This window comes from Ranitomeya imitator, chromosome 7 (genome assembly GCF_032444005.1).
Source record: "Ranitomeya imitator isolate aRanImi1 chromosome 7, aRanImi1.pri, whole genome shotgun sequence".
Classification (NCBI taxonomy): domain Eukaryota; kingdom Metazoa; phylum Chordata; class Amphibia; order Anura; family Dendrobatidae; genus Ranitomeya; species Ranitomeya imitator.
In genome coordinates this window covers 206,421,843-206,436,926 of record NC_091288.1, presented here as the reverse complement: position 1 = coordinate 206,436,926, position 15,084 = coordinate 206,421,843, and the positions used below count along the sequence as shown (strand labels likewise).

The following is a 15,084-nucleotide window of genomic DNA, read 5'->3' as shown; positions in this document are numbered from 1 at the left end:
TTCTCTCTCCTCTTCTCTCCTCCTCTCCTTCTCCCATTTATCTTCATACTTATAATCAAATTAACCCTAAAATGACAACCAAAATTCTACTTAAGCAGTCTGCACCGCACAGGTGTCACCTCCCTTCCCCCACTCCCCTTGGCTGATTGCACCAAGTGCATTCCCCTGCAGGGGGCGACAGGGAGCGCAGGGGGAGCTCAGGGGCCTTTGCACTTTGCCTACACTTGCACACAGGACCGATCTCGCTGCTGTGGTACTTTACAGCCTCCGTCTTCCAGGATTTGGGGATTCTGGTGGAATTTCAGGCCCCCCATTAAAACGCCTGGAGACTGGTTGGAGTAGTGAGAAGCAGCACCGCCTCCCCCCCTCCTCAGAGAGCAGAGAGGAGCAGCGCAGCCCTCACTGGAGGAGGCTCAGTCATCTCTGCAGGAGGCTGAGGAGAGGGGCAGCAGCCGCACCGACCACCCACAGGAGGATGCTTACCCCGGGGTCAGGATGAGCTGCTGGGGGTGAGTCCACCAATATCCCCCTACAGGCTCATCACTATCCGCAGGGCTAGAGTGTCTGCTCCCGGGACAAGAGGGGCATCATATAGGGGGCATGTAAGTGGTGACCCAGCTGTATGCCGGGGAGTGGGGCAGTAATCACAGGGGAAGCTGCAGCGGGAGGGCTCTGAGATCTGTAGTCATGAGAACTGAAAATGTGTATAAATATATATGTATATATATATATATATATATAGTGGTGTAATATGATCTGCTGGAGGACATCTATCATCTGTCATCAGCCGAACGTGGTATCTGTGATCTATCAGTCTCCAGCCGGTATCTGCCTCATCTATCACTAATGTGACTGTGATCAATAGCAATCATCTGTGATAAGTCTGCGGACACACAAAGGGTGGAGAATGCGGGCAATGTGCTAGCGCCAGTTGTAACTTATAAAGTCATGTTCTATCTGTCTGTCTGTCAACATCTATCTATATATCATCTCTCTGTCTATCTATTAGCTATCACTCTATTATCTATCTAACTATTATCTGTCTATATATCTATTATCTATCTATTATCTGTCTATTATCTATCTATTATCTATCTATTATCTATTATTTATCAATCTATTATTTATTTTTCTATTATCTATCTATTATCTATCTGTCATCTATCTAAATATTATCTATCTATTATCCATCTATATCTATTTATCATCTATCTATTACCTATCTATTATCTATCTATTATTTATCATCTATCTATCTATCTATCTATCTGTTTATTATCTATCTATTATCTATCTATTTATTAATTATCTATTATCTGTCTATTATGTATCTATCTATTAATTATCTATCTATTATCTATCTATCTATCTGTTTATTATCTATCTATTATCTATCTATATATTATCTATCTATTAATTATCTATCATCTATTATCTATTTATATATTATCTATCTATTAATTATGTATCATCTATCTATTATCTATCTATCATCTATCTATCTACTATCTATTTATTATCTATCTATCTATCTATCTATCAATCTATTATCTATCTATATATTATCTATCTATTAATTATCTATCATCTATCTATCTATTATCTATCTATCCTTCTGATCAGGACGCTTTGTGGTTTGGTTATATATTAGGAGGCTCTGTTTGGCCAGATGGGACCACAGGGGGCAAATCTTCAGTGTCTTTCGGGGCCATGTGGTCCTTTTTGGGGAAGGTCAGTGCATTTATAGTAGCACCTGCTGAGTTTTTCTGGATATTTCCAAACATTTTGATATTTTTTTTCTTGCTATTTTTCCTTAAAATTACTCATGACAGCTACTTTTACCCTCAGGGCCTCTGATATGATTACAGTTCCCTTTAAAGGGCTTGAAACACATGGCAACAGCTCCACCTCCTGATTACTGGTTTTGTCTGGTATTGCAGCTCCATAGACTGTGGAGAGGTGGGGCGGGCGCTGTTTATAAAATGAAGGAGACATTTTTTTTCTGATCCTGCCCATCTTCTTCCAGCCATTGACGCAATCTCTAGTACACGGGAAAGTTTACAGAAATGTTGTGTTTCCCGTCTTTGCTGCCACTTTCGGGCAGGTTCATCAATAATGACCCCATTTCTGCCAATGTGTAGAGCACAAAAAATGAAAAACTGGGAAAAGCAAGTTCTCGCTGCGGATAATAGGGGAACACGGACATTTTAATGAAGATGCATCTGAATAAACGCGCCTGTGGCAAGAACTTTTCACATTTATTTATTTCTCTTTTTGTATCACATTAACCTACTCTCCTAATATATTCTATTCCATGATCTCTCCCTGGAAACAGTAACGATACAGCCTTACAGTGGACGCCCATAGCTTTATCTTCCTGACACACAGCTCCAGATCCTCTGCATAGACAAACAGCTAGAAAATTCTCACTACCTGCAGTCACCACTAGATGGAGCTCATTGCATATAGTGTTTTTAGTGAACTCACAGACTGCAGTGAGCGCCCTCTAGTGGTGGCTGCAGGCAGCCAGAATTACAGAGGATTTTATGTATCAGAAAAAAAACAGCTTCAACCACTGTGAAAATATATTAGGATTTGTTTTAGCTCAGTGCCCTAACTGGGGAAAGGGGCAAATGCATGGGAACATGGCCAGTGCTTACGAACTGCTGCAAAGCATCATAGATCCAATGTTTTTAAACATAGGTTGGGGGAAGGGCGATTTATTTTCCTAAATCCACACACCAATCCTGCTATAGATTTATTTCTTTATCGTTATAGGCCACATACATTAGTATAATGCTGAGATATTACTGAGCTTTTTATTTTCTTCTCGTGGACACCAGGGGGCGCCAGACTACACTGCTATTTTTTGTATTCATCTTGGGTTTTTCCATCCTTTATGTTATTCCTTATTCTCTACCTAATTGTCTGAATCCTCACAAATGGCGTTGTAGAAGGATTCTCTGGTTACTAATAATAATAATGATCTTTATTTTAATATAGCGCTAACATATTCTGCAGCGCTGTACAGTTTGCACACATTGAAGGAACATCATCCTGCAGCCGCGCAAGGTGCTGATAACAGAGAGAAACAGAGTAATCGTCTATGAATCCATGTATGAATATTATCTCTATCTATTATCTATCCATCTGTTATCTCTCTATTATCCATCTATTATCTATCTATTATCTGTCTATTATCTATCTATCTATTATCTATCTATTATCTATCTATTATCTGTCTATTATCTATCTATCTATCCATCTATCTATTATCTATCTATTATCTATCTATCTATTATCTATCAATCTATATATTATCTATCTATTATCTATCTATCTATCATCTATCTATTATCTATCTATTATCTATCTATTATCTATCTATCTATCTATTATCTATCCATTATCTATCTATCTATTATCTATCTATTATCTATCTATCTATTATCTATCTATCTATTATCTATCTATTATCTATCTATCTATCTATTATCTATTATCTATCTATCTATTATCTATCTATCTATCTATTATCTATCTATTATCTATCTATCTATCTATCTATTATCTATCTATTATCTATCTATCTATCTATCTATCTATTATCTATCCATTATCTATCTATCTATCTATCTATTATCTATCTATTATCTATCTATCTATTATCTATTATCTATCTATCTATCTATTATCTATCTATTATCTATCTATCTATCTATTATCTATCTATTATCTATCCATTATCTATCTATCTATTATCTATCTATTATCTATCTATCTATTATCTATTATCTATCTATTATCTATCTATTATCTATCTATTATCTATCTATTATCCATCTGTCATCTCTCTTTCATTCTTTCATTATATTCATAGATCGTTATGAAAGATAGAGAAAAAAAGTGCTGAGTGTATGTGGCAGCTCCACCACATACACTCATCTGAGATATTCTATCACTCAGGACTTTTACAAATAGATCGATAGATAGAAAATAGATAATAGAGAGATAGAAAGATACATGGATAGACAGATAATAGATAGATAGATAATACATGATGGATAGATAATAGATGATAGATAATGGATCGATAGATAGATGATAGATAGATAATAGATAGATAGATAGATAGATAGATAGATAATAGATAGATAATACATAATGGATAGATAGATAGATGATATATAGATAATAGATAGATAATAGATAGATAATAGATAGATAGATAATAGATAAATACATAATAGATAGATAATAGATGATAAACAATAGATAATAGATGATAGATAGATAGTAGAGTTGCGGTGTGTGCGATTTTCTCTTTCGTCCTCTCGCTCGTTCACCCCCTGCAGACATTTTCCACATCGTGTCTCCACCATCGCCGCTCGCTGATGGTTTCTGTGTTTCCTCCCAGTCATGTGCTGGTGTTTTGTGCGGTGTCTGTGGGTGCTGGTACTGGGGACTCATCACAACGCGCTTTTCACTTAACCTTTTCAGTACCACACTGCCAAGTGACTCGCCTGGAAGTCACAGATTCAGCAAAAGCCAAAGTATAAGCCCACCCCGGCCCCAGCAGATTGCAGAAGATAATCCGCATGTCACTTGGGTAAAATTAACCCCTGCTGATCCTGACGGGTTTATATATTAGAACATCTACCAGTTTATGTTGCAAAATCTGCCATTTTTTCTGCTTTGATATCATATCTATGGACACTTAAGAGGTTTATGGCTTCTGTACTCAAGTTAAGCGACTTTGCGTTCCTACATTTTTTTTTTTTTTAATCTAAATCCATCTAAAATTCTGTGCTGATTAATTTTCCAATATAAATTTATAGCAGTTAGAGCTCCAAATCCCCTGCACAGACAGACATGCAGCATTAAAATGATGAAATACCTACTGTCACCACTAGATGGAGCTCACCGCATACTGTTTATCAACTGTTCTCAATGATGACGCAGTCTGCAGTGAACTCCCCCTAGTGGCGACTATAGACAATCAGAATTGTATTACTTTGCTTTAGTTTTGCAATAGATTTTTTCATCTTTTTTTGCCTGATTGCCATTGTTTATTGTGCAGCTGGTCACTTGATTCTGCCACGGGTGAATTTTCATTTTTCCTGTCTCATTCTATCTGTTCCCACTTCCTAAAGGTTTGATAAATGTTTAGAAAAAAGCATAAAAATTCAAATAACCCCATTTTTTCAATAGTAAAATCCATCTATCTATCTATCTATATATTAAAAGGTATATTTGGTATCGCAATTTCATATAATTCCACCTATTTAACCCTTACAGCAAAAGCCGTTTTTTGGTCACCGTACCTCCACCCTTAAAGGGAAGGTGCCATTAAAAAAAAAAATGTGAGCAATTGAAAAAAATGTAAAGCGTTAATGTTTACATCTTCTTAAAAAAATATTATCATTTGTTGATAATTTAGTGAAATATGAAAAATAATTTTAAAAGGTTTGGTATGTAATAAAATAATCACAATGTCATACATACCACGATAAAAACTACAACTCGGCACTCAAAAAAAAAACAAGACATCATAAAGCTATATCCATAGAAAAATAAATAAAGGGTTGCAAACAAACAAACAACACAAAAAAAAAAAATATATATATATATATATATACACACACACATATATATACACCCATACTGTATATACAGTGCAGACCAAAAGTTTGGACACACCTTCTCATTTAAAGATTTCTCTGTATTTTCAAGACTATGAAAATTGTACATTCACACTGAAGGCATCAAAACTATGAATTAACACATGTGGAATTATATACTGAACAAAAAAGTGTGAAACAACTGAAATTATGTCTTATATTCTAGGTTCTTCAAAGTGGCCACCTTTTGCTTTGATGACTGCTTTGCACACTCTTGGCATTCTCTTGATGAGCTTCCAGAGGTAGTCACCGGGAATGGCTTTCACTTCACAGGTGTGCCCTGTCAGGTTTAATAAGTGGGATTTCTTGCCTTATAAATGGGGTTGGGACCATCAGTTGTGTTGTGCAGAAGTCTGGTGGATACACAGCTGATAGTCCTACTGAATAGACTGTTAGAATTTGTATTATGGCAAGAAAAAAAGCAGCTAAGTAAAGAAAAACGAGTGGCCATCATTACTTTATGAAATGAAAGTCAGTCAGTACGAAAAACTGGGAAAACTTTGTCCCCAAGTGCAGTTGCAAAAACCGTCAAGCACTACAAAGAAACTGGCTCACATGAGGACCGCCCCAGGAAAGGAAGACCAAGAGTCACCTCTGCTTCTGAGGATAAGTTTATCCGAGTCACCAGCCTCAGAAATTGCAGGTTAACAGCAGCTCAGATTAGAGACCAGGTCAATGCCACACAGAGTTCTAGCAGCAGACGCATCTCTACAACAACTGTTAAGAGGAGACTTTGTGCAGCAGGCCTTCATGGCAAAATAGCTGCTAGGAAACCACTGCTAAGGACAGGCAACAAGCAGAAGAGACTTGTTTGGGCTAAAGAACACAAGGAATGGACATTAGACCAGTGGAAATCTGTGCTTTGGTCTGATGAGTCCAAATTTGAGATCTTTGGTTCCAACCACCGTGTCTTTGTGCAACACAGAAAAGGTGAACGGATGGACTCTACATGCCTGGTTCCCACCGTGAAGCATGGAGGAGGAGGTGTGATGGTGTGGGGAGGCTTTTCTGGTGACACTGTTGGGGATTTATTCCAAATTGAAGGCATACTGAACCAGCATGGCTACCACAGCATCTTGCAGCAGCATGCTATTCCATCCGGTTTGCGTTTAGTTGGACCATCATTTATTTTTCAACAGGACAATGACCCCAAACACACCTCCAGGCTGTGTAAGGGCTATTTGACCAAGAAGGAGAGTGATGGGGTGCTACACCAGATGACCTGGCCTCCACAGTCACCAGACCTGAACCCAATCGAGATGGTTTGGGGTGAGCTGGACCGCAGAGTGAAGGCAAAAGGGCCAACAAGTGCTAAGCATCTCTGGGAACTCCTTCAAGATTGTTGGAAAACCATTCCCGGAGACTACCTCTTGAAGCTCATCAAGAGAATGCCAAGAGTGTGCAAAGCAGTCATCAAAGCAAAAGGTGGCTACTTTGAAGAACCTAGAATATAAGACATATTTTCCGTTGTTTCACACTTTTTTGTTAAGTATATAATTCCACATGTGTTCATTCATAGTTTTGATGCCTTCAGTGTGAATGTACAATTTTCATAGTCATGAAAATACAGACAAATCTTTCAGTGAGAAGGTGTGTCCAAACTTTTGGTCTGTACTGTATATATATATATATATATATATTTTTTTTTTGCAAAGTTCAATATTTTTTAAGTTGCTGAAATAGTGAAAAAGTAACTACGCTATACAAGTTTGGTATCGGTGTAATCGTACTCAGGTGGAGAATCACGTCTCCGGGTCATTTATATCCCACAATGAACGCCGTAAAGACAAAACCTGAAAAACCATGGCGGTTTTTTTTCTTTTCCACCATTACACCTCACTTGGGATTTTTTTTTTCCCCCCGTTTCTCAGTACATAAGACTATGTGGATGGGGGGAAAAAAACTCCAGTCTAGCTTGTGCCTGTCCCTTTAAGGCGGTTGTCGCAGCGGATATCAGTGTGATGTTCATTATCACCCTCTGTCTGAGCTTGTTCCTGATCCACGGCGGGTTATACATCATCTGGTAACCTATAATCTGCGGGGATTATACCGCCATATTTTGCATATACTGTATATCTCACTGTGTCGTGTTCTGCTGCGATTGATGGAGAACTACAAGTACCAATCATCCTCACTGATCAGTTGACTGTAGGGGCCACAGCTCTTGCTCGCACTGAACGTGGTGAAGCTGAAAACGCGTGGGCCCTAATGCCAAGATCTCCAACTATCGCAGGGTATCGGATGTAATAGTCCGTCCTATGTCGGATGATGTTTAACCATATAGATGCCACTCTTTGGGAGATCGGCCTGGGCACCCAGGGGTGCTAAAAATCTTACTATGTCAGCCAGGGACCCCGTCATCACCATTTTTGGACTCCCATAAGGCCCTGTCCGTGGATGGGCTTAATAGGAAACCATCATTTTTTTTTTACATGTCTGCAATATGCAACTTCAAGGCCAAAAATTAACAAATTAACGTAAAAAAAAAAATAAAAATGAATATTTAAAAATAAAGTGGTTAAAAAAATTCTATATGTGGTGTCGCCCCATCCGTAAAAGTTTAAATGATAAAATTAATCGACCAGTGAACACCATATAGGAATTAAAAGGCTCGAATTGGTATTTTTTTTAATCATCTTCCATTCGTCCCCCTCCAAAAAAATGGAAGAGAAAGCAAATAAAACATTGTACATTCCCCCCAAAAATGGTACAAAATAAAACCTCCGCACCACAAGTAAAAAAAAAAAAGAAGCCCTCCAGGTCCATCAATGGAAAAATTAAAAAGTTACCTCAGAAAATGGTAATAAAATATTTGATTTTTTTTTCTTACAAAATTTTGATTTTTTTATTTACCGTAACCAAAAAACAATGGATGAATTTATTTATTTTATTTTTTTTCCATTTGAAATATTTTTGCCATTTTTCAGTCAGTTGTATGGTGTCATTCAAAACTATGTGTCCTGCAAAAAAAAACAAACAAAAAAAAAAAAAAACAAAGCAAGAACCAATAGGTCAACAAATAAAAAAAAAAAAGCTCTTGGGTAAAGGGGAAGAAAAAAGAGGAAGCGCAAAAGTGTAAATTGGTCACAGCTGGAAGGGGTTAATACTAGTATTGGCTTTAAAGGGACGCTTTCGGCCCCCTTGGTTCTGGGGCCTGAGGGCGACTGTACCCCCTTTTGTTTCACCTCTCAATCTATCATATGTCCCTAGCAAATATATTACACCTTAATGAGAGCCATTTTTGGTAATTTGGCACATTATTAGGGGGCCCAATTAATCAAGTTGGCCCTTATTTATCAAAACGGTAAAAAAAACAAAGGAAAGTGCCTTGTTGCCCATAGCAACCAATCATAGCACAGCTTTCTTTTTCCCAGAGCAGTTTACGAAATGTTAGCTGAGCTTTGATTGGTTGCTAAGGATACCAAGGCCAGGTTTCCTTTTTAACAGTACTTAGGTATAAATTGGACATTTTCGTGGTCTAGGTAATTTTCCAAGTCCAATAAAACATTGGGATTCATATATTAAAACTGAGAGTAAAACCGGCCTTGTTGCTTAGAGCAACCAATCACAGCGCAGGTTTCAATTTTGAACAGCAGCTATTGACATGAAAGCTGAGCCATGATTGGTTGCTGTGGACAGCAAGGCCGGCTTTAGTCTTAGTTTTGGTAAATTCGGACCATTGTCTTTGCCGCTTGTCGGCCTGGACTGTGCCAGTTTTTATAAATGGCCGATCCTCCCGTCCCCCACCACTTCTATCCTGGGACACCTCCAGTGTGTAAAAGGAAACTAGGATGAAATGAAGAAACTGGGTCAGTGGGAAATGGCAGTAAATCACATATTTCAGAGTGTTTAGGATGCGAGAGCAGTCAAATAGTAATGAGGCCGAAATTAAAGAGTGTCCGTCACTTAAGATGGGACTGCAAATATGGCGGCTCAGACCCGCAGCATAGAGCATCACATGGTGAAGCCATAGAGCCTTTGTGTGCCGCCATACCAAGAATCAATATGGCGAAGAGTCCAGGAGGTGGAGCTTGTAGATTATTTCGAACATAGCACTGGCCAATCACAGCTTCTGTTGCTCAGCCGTTCATGTGTTGTCACAGGACAGGCCAATCAGCCGTTGTTATGTAGAGCAGTGATATGGGAGATGTAGAGGGCGATGCTTGTCAACAGAAAATTATTTGACACTTCCGTATCTGGAAGTGATAGGCGCTGCTTACTTTGCGTCAGGTTTCGACAGGTCTTATGTACCCCTTGTTGGTATTTTGGGGTGTCAAGTACCAGTTGCCAGTGTTGTAAATGTTCAGGTGTTAAAAAGGAGAAAGTTTGCAACGGCGCCACTCTTATCCAAAGACCGTATCTGGTATTGCATCTAAATAAAGCTAAGCTGCAATACCAGACACAAACTACGGTCAGGAATGGCGCTGTTTCGCAAAGAAAGACGTCCTATTTTTTAAATCTCTTTCGACCTTCATCCTAAGGTTTGAAAGAGAACCTGTCACCAAGTCAAAAGTGTCAATTTTTTACTCTTATTTAACTCCTGGAGGTCTAAACATCTTTTTCTCCCCGTATACTACAAATTACAACCTGTCCTCACATTCTCTTAATAGCTCAGTGTGTTATTAGGCTGATTCCCAAGTGGTCGGAATCGAGGATCCGCCATGAAGAAGGTTTCCCAAGAAAAGAGGAGCAGCATCTTCCAGCTCATCGATAGAGGTCTCTCCATCAAAAAAATTGCCGAACTGCCTCATGTGAGCGCTATGACAGCTGGAAGAATACGACATGAAGTCCGTCCATCCATGGAGGACGTCCAGGAGAAATATCGGAGTCACCAAGTCGGCTCCTCACAAAGTCGATCAGTTCTAGAGACAAACACGGCAGTGGAGGAGGCTCGTGTGCTTCATAGTACTGAGGTCACAGACGATGGCGGCACGGTGTGACACACGGAACACAAGTCTGGAATGGTGGCCCGAAAAATGGTGAAGAAGCCTCAACTTCAATATGGTCATAAGAAATGTCGGGTCGAGTTTGTAAAAAATACGAGAAGTGGAAAGTAGAAGATTGGAAACGGGTGTTATGGAGCGATGAGACAAAAGTCAATAGACGGCTTTGATGGGGGCAAATGGGTCCAGAAAATACAAGGCAAAAAGGGGCTAAAGGATCGAGAAACTGAAGGAACTGTGAAGTTCGGTGGAGGAAGCCTGATGATATGAGGTTGTGTCACAGCCAGAGGCGTTGGATACCGGACCAGGATCGATGGTGGTCTCAGTGCTGGGCTTTATGTGAGTGTCCTACAAGACGAGTTACTTCATACATCAAGTACTTTGGGTATGAGAAGGACGACATCGTGTTCCAGAAGGACAATGACAAGAAACGTACGGCAAGATTGGAGGAGAAATGGTTCAATGACAATGAAGTAGAGGTGCTGGATTGTCCCCACAGTCCCTGACCTCAACCCAATCCAACACTTGTGGGGAGAGGTGAAGAGTAAGCTGAATACCGACCCCAGTGAGGCAACCAGTGTGCACCAACATGGAGAAGAGACCTGGGATCAGATGATTTAATCTGATCAAGATCTGCCCACAAGTATTTAGGCCGTGGTGAAAACCAAAGACGGATTTACCAAATAATAAAAATAAAAATTTTGATTTTTGGGAGCAAAACATTAACAATGCAGCGAGATGACAAGAATCTGCATAACTAATCCAAGCCAAGATGATCACAGATAAACGATGGTGGTCTCACGTTAGAAGCAGAAGTGGACAGTGAGATATGGAGCCTGGAAGTCGAGACTTCACAACATTGTTACCCTTTTGCTCGTCAGTGTATGTGGCTGTCTAGTTGAGGCTACATGTTATGGTCTTTACTAAGGGGCATGTCACCTGGTGATAGATTCCTTTAAGACCTTCCAGTTGGAAATATATTGATCTTTACTTCTGGGAACCTCCGTAATGAAAAGGAAAAATGCCATTAGGAAAATGTGCACTTTCCCTTTCAGCTTGGACTTTCCATTCTCTCGCTAAAAACTTTCCTTGATCCGATGAATGTGAGTGGATGTTCTTCTAATCAATCCATACCTTTCCAGTGCCGTCTGCCGGTATACAACCTCACTAATGTGACCTTCTGCCGCTCGGTGCCGGACTCCCGGGAATTCTACAATTACAGGAGAGCGGTGTACGCCGAGCAGTCCCCACCCCACCGGCAGAAGATGGTGTAAGTGTCCCAGACTCATCAGATACTAATCTTCAGAGTAATATGACCGCTACATGATGGTGTCCAGCTCCTAAAAATATCAGTGCTTATTCATAAATTGAGGGGGGCGCCATTTTTACAAAGGTACATGAACGAGAAAACAAAAATAAAAGAGGATATCGTGATCATATGGATCCTGATTCCACAACTCCAAGTGACCACAGAACACAATGGGCCAATCTTCTCTGGAGATAGATGGAGGACCATCAGGAGATGCCGGTGCTTTAGTGACTCCATATGTTTTGGCCCATTTTTATTTAACTTGGTGTTTAAAGGGTTTATCGATTGTGATCTGTGACCACACTACTTTTTTGAAGAAATGGGTAAAACATGTTTTAAAGTGGATCCGTCACCAGGTCAAAAGTGACCAGTTTTGAACTTATTTTATTCCCGCTGCTCCCTTGAGTATTCCGGTTTTCCTTTTTTTTAAATCGGTCATACGGTTCCAGAGATAAGGACATTTTTGTTTGGGTTCTCATTTTTATGATCTTTTCTAAGGGGTGTGGCTATTGGGGTAATTATGCAGAGCAGCCCAAAGACACGCCCCCGAGGATCAGGTGAGACACTTTTCCCAGTAAAAACTATAAAAATCGATAAGGTCAATATCCCTAGAACTGTATGGTGGATTTAAAAAAAAAAAAAAATATATATATATATATATATATATATATATATATAAATGGAATACTAAGGGAAGCAGCCGGAATAAAATAAGAGCAAAAATTGTCCACTTTTGACAAATCCCCTTTAAATATTAAATGACGCGAGTTCCGTGGAGACTCCCATAAAGCGAGACTTTTATTCAATAAGTCACCATGAAATACCAGTCTTTGAAAACATGGTGGACTAGGGACTTCCATGGTCATTTAAAGGGTATGTCTAAAGTCCAATGGCTACTCTGCTTTAAGGAGATCGGGTATAAGAGGCTTCCATGGACGCTTAAAGGTGATGTCCACTTTTTATGCCTTTGCATTTTTTTAAGTACAGAATGACACAGGAGACTTACAAGTGAGGTAGTGTAGGAGAAGTTTCGAATACATTTTTGGTGGAGTTACCCTTTAAAATGAGAGTTTGTTTGCTGTGAAAGGCAAACTCCGGTGACTACCCCGGTCATACAGAGGCACAAGGACAGTTTTACAGTGCACGGATCTCATCAAGCATCTTCTGTCCAAGCTTCCTGGACCTTTGGGTTGTGGAATGGTACATTGGGGTTAACAGCAATCCCCTACCTGAATTTTCGGGCTTTGAGGGGATGTTAGATGTTGGCGGAGACATTGGGATGACACATTTACCGTCAGCCTGATTGTGTCTGCTGGATCTCAGATCTGGGATGGTGTCCAGGTTTCCTTTTACGCTGGTATCATCTCCCCAGAGGAGCTATGTTAGAAGCAGAATCGAGGTCAGGCAGGAGAGCTTGTTATTTTTAGGTAACAAGTTTTTTTTTTTTCCAGTTTTTGGATCATATTCACCATGTGAAAAAAAAAAACCCTCACCTTGTGGTCACACATCTCCACTCTCTTTGTGCAGGTCTGTGGACACCTACACTCAGCGGATGTGAACTCCTTTAAGGTGGTCTCATTTTAATGATGAAACTAAGGAACGTTGCAATTACTTTTTTTTAATTCTATAGTTTACAGCTTGTTGCCTGGATTACCAGTCACCTCGGCCACCTCTGCAGTCTGTCAGCAGTGGCCGGTTTCCTAGGCAAGTGACACTCTGAAACTAGCGGCACTGCTAGATCGATCGAGCTTCATTGTCCCTGCAAAATCACTGCATATTTAGGACGATCTGTCACCCAATCTGAGTCAAAATTGGGTGACAACACCTCCTACAGATTAGAATGGCAGCTATATTAGTTGTCAGAGAACAGAAGAGGCTGCAGACAACAGAGTTTAATTATGGGTTTTTTTCTGCCGATAGTTACCACTAGAGGGAGCTCATTACATAGAGATGTATAGCTAAGTTTACTTTTGGTGCCCTCTAGTGGTGGCTGTAAGAAGTCAAAGTTTTATTAATTACTCGTATTCTTTGAAGAAACTGAAATAGGGCGGTTTGCAGCGCCATAAAATATATTATGAAGACCACCTAGACCACCAATAATATTAGGTTTAAACCTATATCTCACTCTAGACCACCAGGACTGTACTGGCTAACAGTCCTGGTGGTCTAGAGTGACATATGGGTTTACAGGAGCACCACAGACATGACTATCAGCCTCCTTCTTTATTCTAGACCACCTGACATACATTATTAACCCCTAAGCACTCTGCACGAAGTGTCAGTCCAACATGTAGGAAAGCAGCAGTCAGGCCCCCACTATCCAGTGCATAGGTGGTCAATACGGATAGCTGGGGTCTACCAAATTTGGTTGTAGCAGCTATTATCCTGCTTGTTGATGATTTCCGTGTAGCAAGCACAGCGTCCCACTAACCTTTTTTCCTAAAAACGGAGTATATATATATTGTATATTATTAGGACGCCCTTAGGGTTGTGCCGTAAGCGTCGGCATATACAGAAATCATGAACAGGGTTAATATGAGCCGCCGTCTCTGACTGTGTAAACCCCTTCTGTCTTTTCCTACTACCCACCGTTTATTGCAATGACTCCGCCGCGTTCCTGTGGGTATTCTCTGTGATTGAGGTTTCGCAGCCAGCTCATTAACAGCTGCATCCCCATGGGTTTCCAGCACCAGTGAAGGAGGGGCAGGACACCAGGGACAGATAAGACATCAGATCCGAGGAGGCTGCGTAGCATCAGTACCAGGGACAGCGGCACAGACACCGCAGGAGCCGCCGCGGCACGGGGAACCTGTGTAGGTGACCCTGACTCTGACCGCCTGTCAATCACCTGGTGGCGCCAACCTGACCCAACATGGGGAAACATCACGGCTTTTCCAGGCATTTCCGGTAAGTTGATCGACTGAAGGTGATTGGTCATCCCTTTTAGGGTCTCGGAGCCCCTAGATTGCCATGGGGGTGGTAGCCGCGTATGCTCAGTCATATCGCAGCCAATGGGACCCATGAGTCCTAGAGACTGTCATGGTCGTTGGTCTCCCACCACCCAAGTGACACATCACATAGGGGATTGTTATCAGATTTTGGGGTAGAAGTTTTAGAAATAATAATGTATGGGATATTTCTAGAAGTAAAT

The 15,084-nt window shown here is 40.3% G+C and overlaps 1 protein-coding gene across 5 annotated transcripts in view; it reads left to right on the top strand.

Moving 5' to 3' along the window:
* Positions 1 to 15,084, top strand: part of GRID2IP (Grid2 interacting protein) — a 64,317-nt gene that overhangs the window by 20,119 nt on the left and 29,114 nt on the right. Inside the window, exon 1 of one of the 5 annotated variants that reach the window (XM_069734548.1) lies at positions 77 to 509. The exons of 1 other annotated variant lie outside the window; for it this stretch is intronic. In XM_069734548.1, coding sequence (XP_069590649.1) covers positions 496 to 509 — 14 coding nt within the window. In that variant the 5' untranslated portion in view covers positions 77 to 495. Of the gene's footprint in view, positions 1 to 76; positions 510 to 14,664; positions 14,841 to 15,084 lie in introns of those variants that run through there. 3 more of the 5 variants (XM_069734550.1, XM_069734549.1, XM_069734547.1) reach the window with 3 other exon arrangements.